Genomic DNA, 20080 nt, shown 5'->3' with positions numbered 1-20080 from the left:
ATATGTACTATCAGGAGTCAACAAATATCATAGTTGCAGAGGACTTTTAAAATTTCATCAAAGGAAAAACTTGTTACATCTGAAGATAAACTGAATTGTGTTTCCCAACCAGTATTTAAATTCATATTGGAGTCCACAACATACGAGACAGCAGTTGACATTCTAAATAGTATATATGTACTATCAGGAGTCAACAAATATCATAGTTGCAGAGGACTTTTAAAATTTCATCAAAGGAAAAACTTGTTACATCTGACGATAAACTGAATTGTGTTTCCCAACCAGTATTTAAATTCATATTGGAGTCCACAACATACGAGACAGCAGTTGACATTCTAAATAGTATATATGTACTATCAGGAGTCAACAAATATCATAGTTGCAGAGGACTTTTAAAATTTCATCAAAGGAAAAACTTGTTACATCTGACGATAAACTGAATTGTGTTTCCCAACCAGTATTTAAATTCATATTGGAGTCCACAACATACGAGACAGCAGTTGACATTCTAAATAGTATATATGTACTATCAGGAGTCAACAAATATCATAGTTGCAGAGGACTTTTAAAATTTCATCAAAGGAAAAACTTGTTACATCTGACGATAAACTGAATTGTGTTTCCCAACCAGTATTTAAATTCATATTGGAGTCCACAACATACGAGACAGCAGTTGACATTCTAAATAGTATATATGTACTATCAGGAGTCAACAAATATCATAGTTGCAGAGGACTTTTAAAATTTTGACATTGTTCTCTTCTTATATATAACAATGCCTACTTTACCTCCGAGCTCATTTAGGTAAAGTAAGGCTAAGGAAAAATGTTTACAATTATGAAACAAGAAGTTGTAACAATATCAACCTACCTCAAACTAGACTAGCTAAAGCCAACAAAAGCCCAATGATGACTATTAGACTATACAGTACAGTAAATTAGCATTAGACATAAGGATGCTAAGTGATATGAAATTTAAAGCTAAACTAAATTATTTTCTTTGTAAAAGAACATTCTACTTGATGGAAGAGTACATCTCAATAGTGTGGACAAAGCAAGAATTGAATGTTCATTGTTTTACAAAAGTTGTAACATTGTATTGATGTGGTAATGTTTTTGTGTGGAATATTTTCGGTAGAATAAATTCTTATTCTTATTGAATCTACAAGTGAAATATTTGCAAGGTATCAGTTAGCTTCACGTATGTAAAAAACAGGTTAGCCCATCAGTGGATACCTTTTGACTATAAAAGTACTGAGCAAAGACAGGCAGTTCAGAAAATTCCCGTTAGTTACTACTGGAGATCACAAAAATAATTTTGTTTAGGATGTTTTTCTAAGTTAGCCTTTTTTGTCTTCAGCAATTTAGTAATGTCTCTTTGATAAAATACTTTAACTCAGGAACAAGTTTCTAAACAGGATCTTCCTTTAGAAGCAGCTCATAATCAATCTTTGTGTTATTATAATGTTGTTGTTGTGAATGCTACTACACCCACAAATGCAATTCCTGAAAATCAGCATCCAGTCGTCATCCAAGCACAAACTGGCCCGCTAAAGATGCTGTACTTAACATTTGTTCTAAATTGGGATATTACTCAAGAGACTGTAGGTCAAAACTAAAGAAAAACAACATTAAAACTTCAAATACTGTTGAGAATAGTTCAAATTTTGTTGTCATCATTACAGCAGCTTCTCCTTCATGTTTAAACCTACTGTTGTTAAAGTGTACATTAACAGGTACGAAGATAGAGACATTAATAAGGTCCGATAGTTTCTTAAGCAGTTTGTTTGTTTCTCGAAATAACATAAGACTTTTCCCTGGTTCTGGTAAGGTTTTGATGGCATCCACTTCACTTAGTTCTCAAATTGTTGGCTACTGTATTGTTAATGTAATATCCTTGAGCATTCATAGACAAGAGGAAAAATTGCAATTACGAAAGATCTTAGTGCTGATATTATAGTAAGTTATGATTTATTGAAATGTCATTCTCTAATCCAATTGAATTTTGGCAGAAACATATCTCCATTTACTGTAGGTTCTTTATCGTGCTTGAATCTCCTCCTTTATTCAGTAACCTGACTGAAAATATACAACTGATTGCTACTAAATCTTGTAGACGTTCAATAAATGATAATGTTAATTCAAAATGAAGTTGCAAAATGATTGGCAAATTGAGTAATTGAAGAAAGTCAAATCACTGTGGTGAACTCAAGTTCTTGTCACTACTAAATGTAAATTACAAAAGGTGAATGATGATAGATTAATCTCAAAATATCAACTGCTTTACTCTCTAGTATGCTAATCCTCTACTTAGCCTAGCGCTTGTTTGTCTCTCAAGTATTGAAATACTCTGTTATTAGCACTATAGATTTGTCAAGTGCTTATCAATTACCCATGCATGACAATGAAAATAAATACACTGCTTTTGAAGCTGGGGTAGGCTTTATCAATTCACTAGAATTCCATTTTGGCTAACAAATGGTGTAGCTTGTTTCCAGAGGGTTGTTGATGGCATAATACAATCTGAACGGTACATTTGCTTATCAGTATGATGTTACAGTGTTTGGCAAGGACTAACACAAACATAATGTTAACATAAATAACTTCCTTGGGGTCGTCAAGAAATTTGGACCATGTGTATTCCTAATTTATTACGATGCATAGTCATTTGAATTAATTAAAGAGCAATTTCAATTGTTGAAATTTTAATGAAAACATGTGGATTTACTTATTGTTCATTCTTTTTAGAATCTAAAGTATAGTTTACAAAGTTTTTACACTACTTTGTTTTTGAAAATAAAATTCATTCACACACAAAAATCCAAATAAAGAATATGGCTATCTTCCAACATTAAAACTTCTTGTAATAAAATTCAACCAAAGATTTTTCAAAAAATACTTCTCAATCTTCTTTACAAATCTTGTTCTAAACCTGTGATTACTATTTAACTTTACTTTTAAAGGATTGAATACTAAAATTTCTTGAAAATTAAAATTAAATATTTGTAAAAATTGCAACAAATATTAAACTGTATACAAAATTATCAAAATTGTAAATAATTTTTCATCAATACATTATTTTATTAAACAATCAAAAGGCAAATAATCAAAAGCCAAAAATGTAAAATGGAATCAAATTTCGACTTAAAATTGATGACAATTGGAGTTGCGGACCAATGAGTTGTGCACTTTTTGAGATATACAGATTTTTTTTTACTGGTTGATCGTTCACTGAGGGAGTTAATCATTTGGGCCAGGAGCAAGGAGAGAGGTAAGGGTAGGGAGGGGCAGGTAAGATGGTCAGGCTCCACTGATGAACATAGTTAAACAAAAGAAATATGCAGGTTCGCTACGATCAGCCGTGGTTCTGACCCAGTATAGGATATTAGTACAATAGATATAAAAGGGAGGAAAGCCTAAATAATATAAATTATTATGGAAATGCCCCTGACCATCAGTGTGAGCTACGGTGGCACTAAAGAAAAACATCCTCAAGATAATACCTAAATTTGAGCTCAGATCACATGAATGCCTCTTTCCGTCCTACCAACAATTCTTTAATCATTATCTAAGTTAGAAAAGTGGTCTAACTGGAGGCCAACCAACCAACACAAGAATTAAAGTAATAAAATTTCAAACATAATAAAAAATAAATAAAATAATAAAGAGATGTATTCTTCTCAACTTCTCTAGGAAACTTGTGTACAAAACAATAAAATAACAGTGTATTCTCAGCTAGAGGACAATGTCCTAATCACACAAGGAATACCCGTTCAAAAATCCCATTTCGCACTATAATTTTCGAATTCTTCGTTGCAGTGCTGTCAAACAATTTAAGAGAAAACTCAACTGCATTTATTTATTACCGTTTATTAGTATCAAGGTAACTCCACATTTGTTCAGAGAACCACGAAAACTAAATTTCACTGAAGAAGACACGAACACAAAATAGCTAATGGGGACACCAACACACAAAGCACAACATCTTTATTTTGGAATGTCAAATGCAGAAAGTCTGACCATTCACGAAATAGTTAAATATAACTATCTAATAACGAGATGTGCAAGGTAGATGCGCATTGGTAGAAAATGTTGCAAAAATTTCTAAAAGTAGGAACTGAGGAGAGGACAGAGTAATAAATGTCTACATAGAGGTTGGAACTGTTGCAAAAATGATCAGACCTCTAAAATTTCTTGTACTTGTTGGCCTATGTAGAGTTGTTTATCCCCTCCACATCCTTTCCTCATTAGCTTTTTATCCAAAGCAAACCCCACCCAGTAACCTCGATTATATTAGCACCTCTTTAGAATAATAATTAGATAGCCTATCTTTGTTTTCCCTATAGTCTCTGTTTTATGTTTATAGATCACTATAGGTTCTGAAAGGTTATGAATTTTTATGATATTCCACTAGTAGATGACAACTATAGGCACTGATTTTGCAATTTTCATACAACTTACAAATACCAAAGACATTTTTCTGGCAAGTCCGTATTGGGATGGGTGGGTCCCCACAATTTAAACTGTCTATTTTATGTTAATAAACGTATAATCATTTTTTTAAAGAGAATTTGTATGCAGCTTTTTTGTAATGGATTTTATTTATTAAATGAATAAGAAATGTTAAAAAGGTAATCAATGTCTTTAAAAAGCTTGATTATTAGACAAAACCATGTTATGATTTTAGATCAAGGCATGATTAATTGTGTTTTAAAAGTCATAAAATTAAGAGATTCTCTAAAGATTTATAGGTTAGACATACTATATATGTTTTATTTCATTATAATCTATCATCGGATCATTCGTATGGTGCCTTTCACAGTTTTGTATCTTACCTCCTAAAAATTCACAAACTTTTAACTTTTGAATCAGAATATTTTCTTAGATGATGTGTGTGCCATACTGTTAAAACATTTAATAAACTATGTTTATAGTAATAATCAAACCATTAGAGCTGTAATTTGAGTAAATTTAGGTTTTTACATAAAGAATTTTTTTTATTATCCTTTCATGTGCCAGATTTAGGTTAATATATTATATGTTTAGTTATGACTAATAACTTTTTGTACATACTAACAAGCACTGACTGGCACCTTTATTACATTGTCTTATTTTGATTCATGTGTTTGCTAAAATTTCTTCTGAAAACATTTTGAAAACTATTTTGCATTATGTATGGTAAAAATACAAAAGTTAATTTTTGTCTGCAAGGTTTCTGTTATTCCAAGAAATTTGACAGTTTGATGTTTGTCACAGGTGCAAGGAATCAGGGACAAGTTGACAGTGAGTGTATATGAGACCCACGCACGGATTGCACTGGAAAAGGGTGACAATGCGGAGTTCAACCAGTGCCAGTCGCAGCTGAAACTGTTGTATGAGGAACTGCCGACGGACAACCAACGGGAGTTCACTGCCTACCGGATACTCTACTATATATTTACAAAGGAGAACATGGGTCAGTAGTTTTAGAGTTGAACAATTGGACAGCGGTGGCTGGTCAATAAAAATTGGAATTTTTAATAACAATATTTACTAATTATTCAAAATTGTGTGCCATATGTTTTTGATAATTATTCTTAGGCTGGTATTATCCCTATATACCCTCTGAACTTCCTGGGTCAGACTGTAAATTCCAAACACCCCAATATATTGCATATACAGGCCTATCAATATTTTAGCTTTAACTGATCTACTTGTAATTTTTTCCTTATTTTTTTTTAACTTAACCCTTTGCACGCCAGCCTATTTTCCAAAAGTACTACCCAGAAACGCCAAGGGCATTTTCAGCAGTTTTGCAAGGTTTCACAAAATGTATCATAACTTTTTTTTATTTTTTAACAGATATTGATGATTTCTTTACCATTATTTTGCTTATGAAATGCCCTTGTTCAGTTGGTAAATTGTAGTTGCATAAATGTAATTTAAACTTATTAAAAAAATAAAAATTTGGAAAAAAAAAGTTATTTTAGCACAATTAAGTGCTTTCAAAAAAAAATATACTGATTTCCTGTTACATTCCAGTAAACTATATCTAACCCTTATCCTAATTACAAAATTTCAAAAACCTACCTTATATAGAAGTCCAGTTGTGATTTTTTTTCACTAAATGTGACACAGGCACAGTTTATCTAAGTTGCATGGACATTTTATGTAATGGTACACTATATTCACAAATCAATATTTGACACAATACTAAAATAAATCGGTACTTTGGGATTATACCAACCACACCAGTATTTTTCAATGAACTTAGAACATTATAAAACGATGTAGTTGAGTAACAGAACTAACATTCCATCAATCAACAAGCATTTCCAGGTATTGTGATCGGTATTGTTGTCGCTGTTATCTTATCTTTCTCGAGAATCCGATTACGGCAGGGCGTACGGCATCACATAATTATTTAAGATTTTTGCACGGTACATAATTGCCTTTCCATTACAATTCAATTCATATTTCTGATCAGCCCCTCTAGAATTTGATATTTTACTGATAGGTACTATCTCGAGGGATGTTTTTCTTTCGTTGACATCAGCGCAGGCTTCAGCAGCACCTTCGGCCGGAGGTACTTGCATTTTGGGTGGCGGAGTGTGATCAAGAATAAAAACAAGTTATGTGTGTTTTTTTTTCAATAAAGAGTTTAGTTTTTGTTTGGTAATGTTTGTTTTTGTTTTTGGAGAAATGTAGGGGTAAAACACGGAAGTACAACAAAGCGACGCACCAGCTGAGACTCTGCAATCACGTTATCTACTAGACCGCTTGACTTTGACCTCTGTCTGAGGATGGGGAGGGGTTTGCGATAAGACAATTCTTGTTTCATATTGACAAAATATTGTTCTTCTACGCTAATCTAGTAATCAGTAGAAGCTAAATGTCAACTGTCTGATGATGGGGAGGGGTTTGCGATAAGACAATTCCTGTTTTATATTGACGAAATATTGTTCTACGCTAATCTAGTAATCAGTAGAAGCTAAATGTCAACTGTCTGAGGATGGGGAGGGGTGTGCGATAAGACAATTCCTGTTTTATATTGACGAAATATTGTTCTACGTTAATCTAGTAATCAGTAGAAGCTAAATGTCAACTGTATGATGATGGGGAGGGGTTTGCGATAAGACAATTCCTGTTTCATATTGACAAAATATTGTTCTACGCTAATCTAGTAATCAGTAGAAGCTAAATGTCAACTGTCTGATGATGGGGAGGGGTTTGCGATAAGACAATTCCTGTTTTATATTGACGAAATATTGTTCTACGCTAATCTAGTAATCAGTAGAAGCTAAATGTCAACTGTCTGATGATGGGGAGGGGTTTGCGATAAGACAATTCCTGTTTTATATTGACGAAATATTGTTCTACGCTAATCTAGTAATCAATAGAAGCTAAATGTCAACTGTCTGAGGATGGGGAGGGGTGTGCGATAAGACAATTCCTGTTTTATATTGACGAAATATTGTTCTAAACACGCTAATCTAGTAATCAGTAGAAGCTAAATGCCACGTAACGATTCATGTCTGGGTGTGGTCGGTATAATCCCAAAGTATCAATAAATCTAATAAAAGGGGCATAATAAAAATGCCCTAACAACAAAAGTAATGAGAGAAATACAAATAAAACAACTCACAGCAACACGAACATAACCTCACTCTCAACCAAACAATCCAACAGCTGCGAAGCTCAAATACGACCAAACAAACAGTCCATAGAGGAATAAACTACTTTGTGGTTTCAAAGCAACTAATCGACTATCGATTAGTCAAAATTTCGCGGCAAGAAAATTACAGGCGAAAAATGTGACGTACCCATATTACGGCCGTTGGCGATTTTCAGTTGAGTAGCCGACGGCCGTAATATAGGTACGTTGGCGTGCAAAGGGTTAATATTGTATTTTGATCAGTATTTGTAACCATATATTGACAATCATATTATAAAAAAAAAAACTAACTTTTAAAAACCATTGATTTTATAGGCAATAGTATATGAACAATTATTTTTTTGGTATGGACAAATGAGGGAATTTCTTCAAGCCTCTCTGCTAGACACTATTATAATTATATCTTATCAGTATACTTTGTATTTGTTTAAATATTACATTTTTTATACTTTCAAAACACCACTCTTTTCCGCCCTATTAAACATGAGTGGTAGAAACAAAATTAAATGTTCAAAGCTTTAATAGTTTACAATCTTTTCTAAACCATGCTGTACCTTTAATTTTGTTTGAAAGGAAGAAGTCTTGTAAAGAACAGGTACTTGTTTACTTTCTTGTGAACTTTTCTACAAGGTGATTAGTATTGGACATTCACGATTAACAGACTGTTCTGTTCAACATAAACATTAAAACCCAGTATTCATGTATTGTTGTAGATCTCAACACTGTGATGACAGCGCTGACAGAGGAGGACCGAGGAGATGAGTGTGTCAGTCACGCTCTGCATGTACGCTCGGCCTGGGCGCTCGGTAACTACCACCGCCTGTTCCTGCTGTACAGAGCAGCACCACGAATGTCCTCCTATCTCATGGATTGGTTCCTCCCACGCGAGCGTAAATTGGCACTCAAGAGTATAGTTAAGGCGTATGTATTATGTTTTATGCCTCCCTGAATCTTTTCAATTTTTTAATTGGAAAATCTAATATTTCAGGAAAAAGAGGTTTGAAACATTTTCCGTCTGGCTGGGTGCCCATGTCCACCTTGTGAGACAAGTTATACACAGCAAGAAATACATAATAATTAATAAACAATAGAATGACTGAAATAGCTTTACAAAAAAGTAAAACACCATTACAGTACCTATTATACATATAATGCTAGTCATGTGACTTTTTACATGGGTGTTTGCTGCTTCTCCCCTGATAGACATTGCATACCTTTAACATGCTTTCTTTGAATAGTTCTGTTAGTCTGGTGGGAGACAATCTATAATATTAAGTTGGTCTATTTGTGGAGCTTCCAGAATAGACTTATTAAAAATGATATTTAGGTATTATTTTGTAAATTTCGTCTTGAGACGAGGCATCCCTTTCATGTTTTTTTTTTTTTTCTAATAATTGCAGCGTTTGCTACTTTTTATTTAATTTAGTACTAGATATCCTTATTGCAGTATTTCTTAGCAATACATTTAAAGCAAAACATTTTAAAATTTGTTTTAGCTTTACCCAACTTTTTTTTTTTTTTTTTTTTTTTTTTTTTTTTTTTTTTTTTTTTTTTCTTTTTTTCCTTTGGGATATTGGGGTGGATTCCTAGATCCTCACACGTCAACCTGAGCTTATTGTGTGCCCCTTTGATGTTAGAGGGGTAAGCCTATCTTCGTGCCCTTAATTAGGCTAAGAAGCTTTTCCCCGATACTAGCATCTGGTTCGTCGCCTGGTTGTTTATCACCGAAAAGAGCCCTTCTCCTTGCTCCCAGTCTCTCACAGTCCAGTATTATGTGTTTTGCAGTCTCTTCAGACTTATTGCAGAGTCTACACTCCGAGTCCTCATTTCGTAAACCTAGAGTGTTTAGGTGTTTCCTGAAGTGGCCGTGTCCAATGATCAAGGCAATCACTTGCTTAACCCGATCCCTCCCCAGCCCCATCAGCCATCTGGTGAATCCGGAGCTAGAATCGGCAAGCAGTCTTTTGCCGAGTGCTTATCCTTGGTGACTCTGCCACCGCAAGCGGTGTGTCTTCCTGGACCATTTGTTTATACTTTGATAAGCGGCTGACTTGCTTATACCACAACTCGGTTCTGGACCGGTGTATGGCATGCTTGCTCCGCTTTTGGCAAGCCTGTCGGCGCATTCGTTGCCACCTATGCCTGTGTGGCCCGGTACCCAACCAAGACGCACACAGTTGCGTGATCCAAGCTTGCAGAGAGTGTTAAAGCACTCCCACACAAGCTTGGATGAAATGCTGTTGGAGTCAAGAGCTTTAAGAGCTGCCTGACTGTCTGACATTATACAGATGTTCATTTCCTGGTACCTTCTGGTGAGGCCTAGGTTGGCACAGGCTAGGATACCATAGATTTCGGCTTGAAATATGGAGCAGTTCCGACCCAAACTGCCGCTAAGGGCAGTTCTAGGGGATTGACTAAACACTCCATATCCAGTTCTACCCTTAATAAGCGAGCCATCCGTGTACCAGACAAAGCTCTTTCTTATTGTTGGGATGTTATCTTGCGATTTCCACTCATCTCTGGAGTAGAAGTCAACAGAGAATGGCTTATTGAATACGAACTCCGTTCTCATTGTGTCGGAGACCATTTCGAGAATAGCGCTTGGGTTTACAGCTTCAGTGATGGCGCCATGGCTCGCGTTAGACGCGCCATTCCTCCACAAGCCAGCAACCATCAGCCGATACCAACCTTTAGGTATTCCCTATTCCTTTGCTATTGCCAATTAAGGTTGCTATTATTATTCAGTTCAATTTAATTCATTATTCTGTATAAAAATACCTTCAAAGTGTCACCTCAAAAGACAAAGTCATATAATTTTTTGGGTACCAAACTTATACTTTAAATTATGAAAAGTCTCATATGTATACATAAAACTTTTAAATGTAAAAATAGACACTGTTGGATCGTTAATTGAAGTCAGCTTCAAACTGAGCATTTACTCTTATGTTAATAAACATATTACATTTTATTTCCCAAAATAGGAATAGTGGAACTGGATTCAATATTATGATAATTTTAATTTGTAGCATGCCATTTACAAGGTACTTTTATATAGAATAATCAATTCCATTGAACCGAATGTTAATATAAGCTCTTATTTGGTAATAAGAAAGACAAAAACTGTATGAATAACTGTAATTTTCAAATGAATAAAGATCAAAATGTAAAACCAATTTCAAATTGTGAATGTTGAGATTAGTTCCATTTCACCTTTCGCTTAATGCAGAATCTGAGAATTGACACTATCACTAAAGCAACAAATTTCAAAATGATTTGCTGGAAAAATCATGAAAATTAAAATCACTCGTCCCATGTTTATTTAAATTTGAGATTTGGAGATTGACACCCAATAATAGCCAATCATTTATTTAATGTGTATAGTTTTTTAATTGGTGGTGTATCTCATACCGTTCTCTTTATATAAATAGTGAATGGGGTCTGGTACACTCGCTGTATGTATATATGTAGAACATTTATTTTTAAGGTAAGATGCAGTAAAACAATTTTCGTTTTAAACTAATTATTGATAATGATAAGTGAATTATGTTGATTAAAAATGAGCACATTGAGGGAATAGGCTTAAAGGCAATATCTTCAATTTTATTCAATTTTTTTTAATATAAGACAAAGAGGAATGATTTAATTTTTTAAAATGAAAGTTTTATTAACTTCCTAGAAATACCTTGGTACTCTAATATATTATAGAGTGTGTGAGTTGTGTATTTTACTAGATTTTAAAACCGATTTTTTTACAAAAAGAATTACAATTTGTGCCAGAGGAATGATGAATCTTATATAGGGTTAAAATAAAATTTCTTAAACTGTTTAAGTTACAAATACTTATAAAATTTGAATAAAAATAAAAATTATTGAATTGTGAAACGTTACAATTATTTTAGTCAACATTTTTAAATTACTAATGTACAAAATGTCTTTCCTTTGGCATCTCAGTCAAGATACCAGAAATAAATGAGTTTTTTTTTTTAATTAGTCATATTTAAAATTCAAAACTATATGAAAAATTTGAGTTTTATTACTGTGGCTTATAATACTTAATACTACATTGTTTTATGGAATGAACAAAATCAAAACATTTTTATGCTTAGCAGACGTTGATGATTATATTTAAGACAACATACAATAAATCGTGGATGCCTTCTCTGGTACACTCGTTCTGGAATGAACTAACCTCATGGTATAGAAGAACCAGTAAAACTACCTAACTACATATATTTCTCCCTTAATCCCACAGAGAAACAATAACAGGATGAACTAAGAATTACTTGTAGAATGAGCCAAAACACACACTATAGGCAGTTATTTAGTTTAAATAAGATCATTACTAGGTTATACAAGTAATCTATGTGAAAAACAAAATATAATTTTACTGCGTACTATATATTATTTTAAAGATAGTTGGCATTCGCTGAAGGAGTGACATTTCTAATGCTATAAATTATATTGTCAATAAAATTAAAGTAATGATAGTTTTGTTTTGTACAATTATTTATTTGATAACATTTTACTAATTATAAAAGTAATTGTATAATTAGGATATCAAATTACAACATTTTAAAAAAGAAACTGTAGGAAACAGTTTCACCTTCCTAGTACCTGTTCTAATTAGTTTTGTTTCAGCGCAGTCTAACACTCTGTTCTGTTTTTGTTAAGCTACCGACAAACGCTCCCAGTCTCTTTCCTCACGCAGGAGCTGGCATTCCAGACAGATTTGGCGTGTCACGAGTTTTTGTCCCAGTTTGGCGTGGTTTACGCGGACGGGGAACGGACCAAGATCGATTGTAAGATGAGTGCGACATCAGTGGGCAGTGCGTGAAGGACCTCACCGGACAATATAGACTGTGTTCAAATCAAATGTGATAAATTTCTCACTCGGTGTTCAGAGTCGACTCAGTTCAAAATTTTTGTGCATAAAATAATTTTCGTCGTGAAATTTTATACAGTAATCCGCCTCAGGAAGTGGCTACTTTCCCATCCTTTATCCAGTACAAATCGTTTAACTGTTTTCCTTGTTATGCTATTGCCTTTCTTCCCAGTAGTCCGCCTTCTGTGGTGACTGAAGAAGATGCACAAAATTTAGAGCCAAGAATCTGTAATTTTACAGAAATAGATTTTAGAAGTGATTGAGAAGGAAGTTTATAGCTCTATCCAAATAATGGATACATTTTGCAAGAAGAGCAATCAATATGCATTCTAGCATGTATAGAGGATAATAAGTTGTTACCATTTGAGATAAAATCTTTTTAAGCATTGACAAGGTCAGATGATCCTGAAAAGAAGCGTTAAATAGTAGTAAACAAGATGGTATAAGTGAAACAACCAGCAAGTACAAACCAGATTTGTTTTCAAAATGAGTAAACAACCCAACAGTATTCAACGGTACATGGAAAACATTCAAAACACAGAGAAACAGAAAGTTTGATATTAGAATCCTAAAATGTGAAATGGAGAAAAATCTTAAGAATATTCCAACATCAGATATATAATAACCAAAGATTTAAAATTTAATTTAATCAATTAAAAAGAAACCCTTAATATGGAATTTAAATCAAATGCATCCAATACTGAAAGAAATTGTAATATTGGAATGGGAACATGGCTTATGTGGCAAAAAATTCATCAAACAGGTGTGTTAAAAGATTATTTTTGCTGTGAGTGAACGATTAAATTCAATTGGAAGTTTTTAAGATTCTTATTAGGATTGAGTCTACAGTCAAAGCATAAATAAAAGATGCCATTAATCAAGATTCTCCCTACCTCTCTTTCTGTTTGTTATATTGGTTTTGGACTAAGCGTGTTCACCAAGGGTCTTATATATTTCTGGCACTTACAAATCTAATGTTTTTAGACCTACAAATACATGTACAGGATAAAATATAAACGTTTTTCAAATATGAAAAGAAAATAAGGAAATTTCTTTCCAAAATGTGAAATCATGTGGTTAATGAAACTTCAGTTTATGTATTTCAAACGATTTGGGAAAACATACCAAAGTTATTGGAAGAAACATGAGCTACATCATTATGATTTGAAAAAAACAATTACTGCAAACCCAACTTAATTCTACAACATGGTTACCCGTAGAATAGGATTTATGGATTTTCTAAGTAAAATAATGATACTCAAATTTTATAATTTGTAAATAAAATTATTGAAAATAAGAAGATAAATTAAAAAAATTGTAGAAGACAATTTTTAATGTTTAATGTGAAGAAACAATTATTTCTACACACAATATTATTTTACAACATGGTTGCCTGTGGAATATTTGGATTTTCAAATAACGAGACCCAAATCTCAATAATTTTACAGAAAATTATCAACTGCTGCTCAGTAGATGAAAAGCAGACTTAAATAAACCAGGAAATACGTAAGACGTCATTTATTTGCATGATTCATTGGACTAGTTTGAATGAATTTTTAGATTTGTTCTTCATTGTTCTACTTGAAGAAAAGAAAATATCGAAGTTTGGACAAAGAAATTTTGTTTTCATCTGGTGAAGAAAAGAAGATCTAAATGAAAGTAAATTTGAAAAAGATGTTAAACAAGAAACTAGAAGACAAAGTACTGCAGTAACATCATCTCCTAGTTTACTTCCTGTTTCATTTTATCCTAGATTCCTCATTTTCATTATTTCTCAAAAACATCACTTTCTCTATGCAATTTACTCATTCCAACATTTTCTCTCCATTGTCCATCCTTTTTACCATTGTATTTTTCCATTTCATATTTTTTTACTGTTTGCCTGTTTTCTAATGAGTATTTTTCAGAACCATAGCACGACGGAGTTGGTCAATGCCAGGTACCACCACAACGCCAAAGATATGACAACTTGCTTCTGGGATTTGATGCTTTGTCAACTTTGCAGATTTGTACAACTCAGGCGTACTTCTATTTTATACTTCAATATCTGTATATAAGAATACATAAAAGTTAGTACAGCAGTTGTACATGGTTAGTAAAATTATTTTTTATTTATTGTATAAATTTAGATTGTTAATTTTATACAGGATTAAATTGTGTTTTTAGCAATGCCTTGTTATGTTTATTAGTTTTAGGTTTTGTATATAATTAGTAAGATAAGTATTATTCAATATAGAGAATGGGAAATGAAATTGTGTTACTGATTCATAGTATAGTTCAACAGGAAATCTAATATCTTGAAACAATATCAAGTATAAATAATAATAACCATTGTTAAAGATGAATGACGGTTTCTTAGAATGATATTTTATTCAAAATATTGTTGGACACCAATTGGTAACATAATTTAATTTTAAAATTGTGTGATTAAAGTTAACTAATATTGAAGGATAATAATTTGCAATTCTTTATTCTGTGCTCGATATAAAAATAATGAAATGTTGTAACTGGTATCAACAAGAAGACAAAAAAAATATTTTTAATTCTTTAGGATCCTGTGAAGATAGAGGGTTTTCAGTTTGAATTTAAACCCTTTCCAATATACTTAATTCTGTATATAGAATACTAGAACATTCTGAATAAAACTAGCCAAGAAATAAGAGACATAGTATGCAATTGCTGCTTATATTGATGTTTTGTAGTTCTGGTTGTTACAGCTGCAAATGGATATGCTATAACAACTTTCTTTACTATATATTCTAGTTTTAACTACAAAACCCAAAATATGTAGGTGTAAATCCGGTTACATGTTTATCAAAATTAAGAGATTTCTCACCATACACCTCTTTTTCAATCAGTCACTTAATATAGAGCAATCTTTTGTTAAGTTTATCATTTTGCATCATTTAATGAGGTTTAGCTGACCCCTATATTGCAGATGCAAACAAATATTACAAACTAACATCGTTATTTTGAATTACAGATAAAAGCTCTAACCACTGATGTAAAGTCATACTTTTAGAAATCCAAGTAAAGTGAGTACATATGTGAACGCATTGGGATTTTTCAACTATGTAGACACTCTTGATAATAGTAATAGAGATGATGAGGGAATGGACGTTTTTTGTAAATTTATATGTTAATAAATATGGTTTAATTATACATTCTAGGTAGACAGAATGTATAATTCTGGTTTAACTTTTCTGGTTTAATTTTTGAAGGGAAACGGCCAAAATTAACTTTAATGGTACTTGAATTTTTAACACAACTGAATCATATTATGTTTTAACTAATATTTCACTGTAACTGTCATACCAATGACGTTGGTGATTTATGCTCATTGATTGTCTTTGTGAATGTTTGGAATCTAATGGCACAATGAGAACATTATCATTCTTAATTCACAGATTTAAGCCTTTGAGAGCCAAGTGTGAGTGTTGTACGGTCAGTGCCAGTTACTCTTGGTATTTGAGTAATGTTCCACAATTAACAACTTTTTTCAAAAATTAACAAAGAGTTGGTTTTTGTTTACTGTGTAGGAAATTTGTTTAAATTTTTAAATAGAAAAATCATAATTAAAAAATATTTAATTTATTTGACCTTTTTATTAATCCCTATTTAAATAGGAATAAATATACCAAGTTTATAAATAGCCTATATTTAAGTTTAGATTTTTTTACATATTAGTGCAAAATGTTGAAAATCTGCACTCACAGTTTGACTGTCATATTTGCCAAATAGCGTTTACCATCTGTAAGAAATCAGTCAAGATAGATAATCTATTTTTTTTAATTTATTATGTATAAATTGAATCTATGTACATTGCCATATGTCAACATTTTTAGTAACAGAATAATAAATAGTCAGAAAGTAAATCCAACCAGTCCTCTTCACCTCTTCTGGGAGGGCATTTCATAGCTTCGCTCTTGCATGTTGGCTTCCTCTCTGTGGATGAACGATGATGTATTGGAAGGCATCAGTTCAGGACATGATGTATATTGTAGTTGTGATATTAGGCACTAGTTGGGATTGGGTCAGGGGATTAAGATGCATATACTTAACAGTTTCCAGGGTATAGATGTTGAAAATGGTAAGATTCTTCAGTTTCCGAAAGGTCTGCCAGCATGATTCTCTTGCTTGAAGGTTTGCAAGGATACAGATAGCTCTTTTTTTATAGACAAGTACCCTTTGCAAATTGCCTTGTATAGTGCTTCCCCAGACTACAATTCCATATCGCAGATCAGACTGATAAAGGGCATATTACGCAGTTTTAGTTACAAAATCACTGATCTGTTTCATTTTATGGATTATATAGAGTCCTGAACTGAGTTTTAGCATTAGAAGTCTACATGTTGTGTCCATGCCAGGGAGTCATCAATTAAACCCCAAGATATTTTGTGTAGGTTCTTACTTCTACTTCATACAGTCTTCCAGTTATGTCTCTGTGTTTTCCCAGAATTTGCTGTTTTGTTTTTCTCTTGTTGACAACAAGGTCATTACTGTGGTAGTATTGTGCCATATTGACAGCAGTGTAGGCAACTTTTTCAAGGTCTTTTTTTTTGTTTAGCATGACAAACAGTGTTGTCTGTGTTCTGCTGTACTTTTCCATGTATTGAGAGAGTTTATTAGTGTAGAGGATGTAAGGAACTGGCCCGAGTACTGATCCTTGGATGATGGTTTTGACCTCTGATGTTGCTTGATATGTTAGCCTTCGAGTTATGTACTTCACATCTGCCATCTGTCTTCGTCCAGTGAGATAATTTCAAAACCAGTTATGTGCCTGTTCTTGTATTCCAAGAGAAGTTAGTTTTGATAAAAGATGTTCACGGCTAAGACAGTTGAAAGCTTTACTATAATCTAGCATGATGGCTGTGGATGTGTTTCCCTCTATTTGGCCCACTAAGAACTGTACTAGATCTATCAGTGCTGTTATCTTGGATTTACCGGGCAAGAAGCTGTGCTGAGAAGAGGGATATCAATGTTGTAGGGTGATAATTAGCTGTTTGAGTGGTTAGTCCCTGCTTATAATTTGGATACACTTTTGATATTTGTAGTCCAGATTGGAATATATCTATGTTGAATGATCTGTTGACAATATCCAATAAGGGATCAGTCAGTTGTTCTTTACAATGTTTTCAAAAGTTTTGTTGAGATATTGTCGAAACTGCCAGTGTTCCAGTTTAAGGATTGGATAAGTTTTAATAATTCTTATTTATTTGTTGGTTTTGTAATATCTTTGGCTTATCAAGTCACACTTGATTGAAGCGTTTTAATAGCTACATTTGTAAAGTAAGTGTTAAGGTAGTTAGCAATCAATCTTGGGTCCTTAATTTCTTTTTTATTGATGTCTAGAATGGAAGGTAAGGTGTTTCCTTCTTTTGGATTTCTTTTTGACTTTATTATCTGCATAGTGATTTTGATTTGTTATTGGCTCTTGACAACACATTCACATGGTCCTGTCGTCTTAGTTGTTTCAGCCTCAGATCATACTCTTTCTTTAGTTGTGCTGCAGTTATTTTATTGTTTTGACATTCTGTAATATTGTTTAAGTCTTGGATCCTAAAGAATTCTGCCTTTATTTGTACTATGTTTAGGTGTTTTGTTCCTTTGTTTAACTAATGGACATACTATATCTATAACGTGTGATAGAATCCTGTTTAAGCTGTTCTCAGCTTCTTCTGAATCTCTTTTGGGCAATAAACATTTGTCCAATCTTGCTGTCTGAGGAACTACTTTAATTCAAGCAGATTTTTATTACTTATGTTTCATAATAAGAGGTTACAGAGCCTTTTTCCACATCTAGGGTTAAGCTGTAACTAGTCCAATGATAATAATTTCATTTTATTGTATATTTTTTAAGCCCAATTGATATTAAACGTATACCTAAGCTACAATTGTGCTAACACTCATGTCCTCTTTTTATTTTTGTTGTGTATGATGTTTTTCTATTGCCGTAGATTAATCACATTAATCATATTGTAACATATACAAATATTATCATGATTAATTTGTTCATGAAATGTAAGGATAAATATGTAAGAATGTAGCCTACTACATAACAGAATATAAGGTTACTTGTCAACTATACATAGACACACACTATTAACATTACAGACAGTGAAATAGTTAGGTCGGAACAGTTCCGATAAATGATAATATTAGGAATTTTACAATGTCAGGATATGTTTGACGTACAAAGGGAAAGGTTTAAACTCAGTTGCTTCGTACCTATCTCATAATTGATTCATTTTTTAGTACTAATTTAGTATCTTCATGGGTTGTGAGTTTCAAAATACAATTCAATCCTTGTGGAATGTTTTTGCTATAATCTCTTTTCATCTTGAAGTATGTTTAATTGATTGTAAATCATCCTTCACCATGTCTCATATGTGATTATGAACATTTGGATTGAGATCAAACACTACAAGTATGTGAATCTGGTCCAAAATGAAAACTGGAACATCACAAAAATGTGATTGGTATTTTTTAATGCATGTTTGACATGGTCGGTAAACAACATGTTAAATTGTCAGACTATAATATAGTAATTGCATTTACTGACACTGATTTGCCTCTATCTTCACATTATTTTACAGATCCATCATATAAAACAGGAGTATGGTTTTTAATATTAAGAATTAATAGTTTTATTTTCATCTTAATTTTTAATTACCAAGACCTTAGTTGTATAATTTTTAATGCTAACTGATAAGAATAATCATTCCATATGGCCTTGTTACTCTACAATACCAAGCAGACAGAAGCAATAAAAACCACCAGTGCAGTTCCACAATACAAGTAGTGATTTACATATCCTTTAATTGTTGACACCTTTTAGAATTTTGGTAAAGTAAGGTATCTCATCTCGAGTTTGATAATTATTTCTATCTGAATGGTTTGTTTCATTATCAATTCTCCTCTTTTATGATAAATTATATACATTAAGTTACTATAGTAGTTCAAAACCAAATAATTTATTTCGTCTTTTGAGAAAATCATTGGTATGAGTTTAATTGTGGTTTTTTAATATACTACTTGAATCATAATAAATTGTCACAAACATTAGAATGTAAGTTATTTCTCTCCAGGAAATATTGCCTTCTGTCCTCACTATTTCTTACATGATGGCTCATTTGAGTGTATTTGCATAGAATAAGTCATTTTCTGTGCATGATGTAGATTGATTAGAAAGAGAACAGAGTGAATAAAGACATGAACCATTATCATAAAAATGTGTTATTCATTAAAGGCCTTTATTATCATCTTTGTGAACATTTTTAACAGATATGCATTTTGAATGAAGAATTTTGTAGCATTGGAAAAAGTTTAAATGAAGTACTGGTAAATGAATACACATTTTCCAGGTTTACATTTTGTTTGTTATTACATCTTTAAAATACGCTCATAAAGTAGTTGAAAATGTTGCATGAATTTATATATTAGCAACACTGTCATTGTCATTAGTCTTGGATCTTTTTATTCAAAATATATCAGTAATCTCACAGCCAAAGAGTACAATGGAGTTTCAAGCAACCAGCTATACGT

The 20080-nt window shown here is 32.5% G+C and overlaps 1 protein-coding gene across 1 annotated transcript in view; it reads left to right on the top strand.

Annotated features, from left to right (window-relative positions):
- Window positions 1-19767, top strand: part of LOC124354128 (leukocyte receptor cluster member 8 homolog) — a 66368-nt gene extending 46601 nt beyond the window's left edge. The window contains 3 exon segments of the mRNA XM_046804362.1: window positions 5256-5454; window positions 8367-8574; window positions 12325-19767. Coding sequence (XP_046660318.1) covers window positions 5256-5454; window positions 8367-8574; window positions 12325-12487 — 570 coding nt within the window. The 3' untranslated portion in view covers window positions 12488-19767.
- Window positions 19768-20080: the final 313 nt, after the last annotated feature.

Source organism: Homalodisca vitripennis, chromosome 2, assembly GCF_021130785.1.
Source record: "Homalodisca vitripennis isolate AUS2020 chromosome 2, UT_GWSS_2.1, whole genome shotgun sequence".
NCBI classification, from domain to species: domain Eukaryota; kingdom Metazoa; phylum Arthropoda; class Insecta; order Hemiptera; family Cicadellidae; genus Homalodisca; species Homalodisca vitripennis.
Note: the sequence above shows the minus strand (reverse complement) of the source record. Positions and strands in the feature narration are given on the sequence as shown.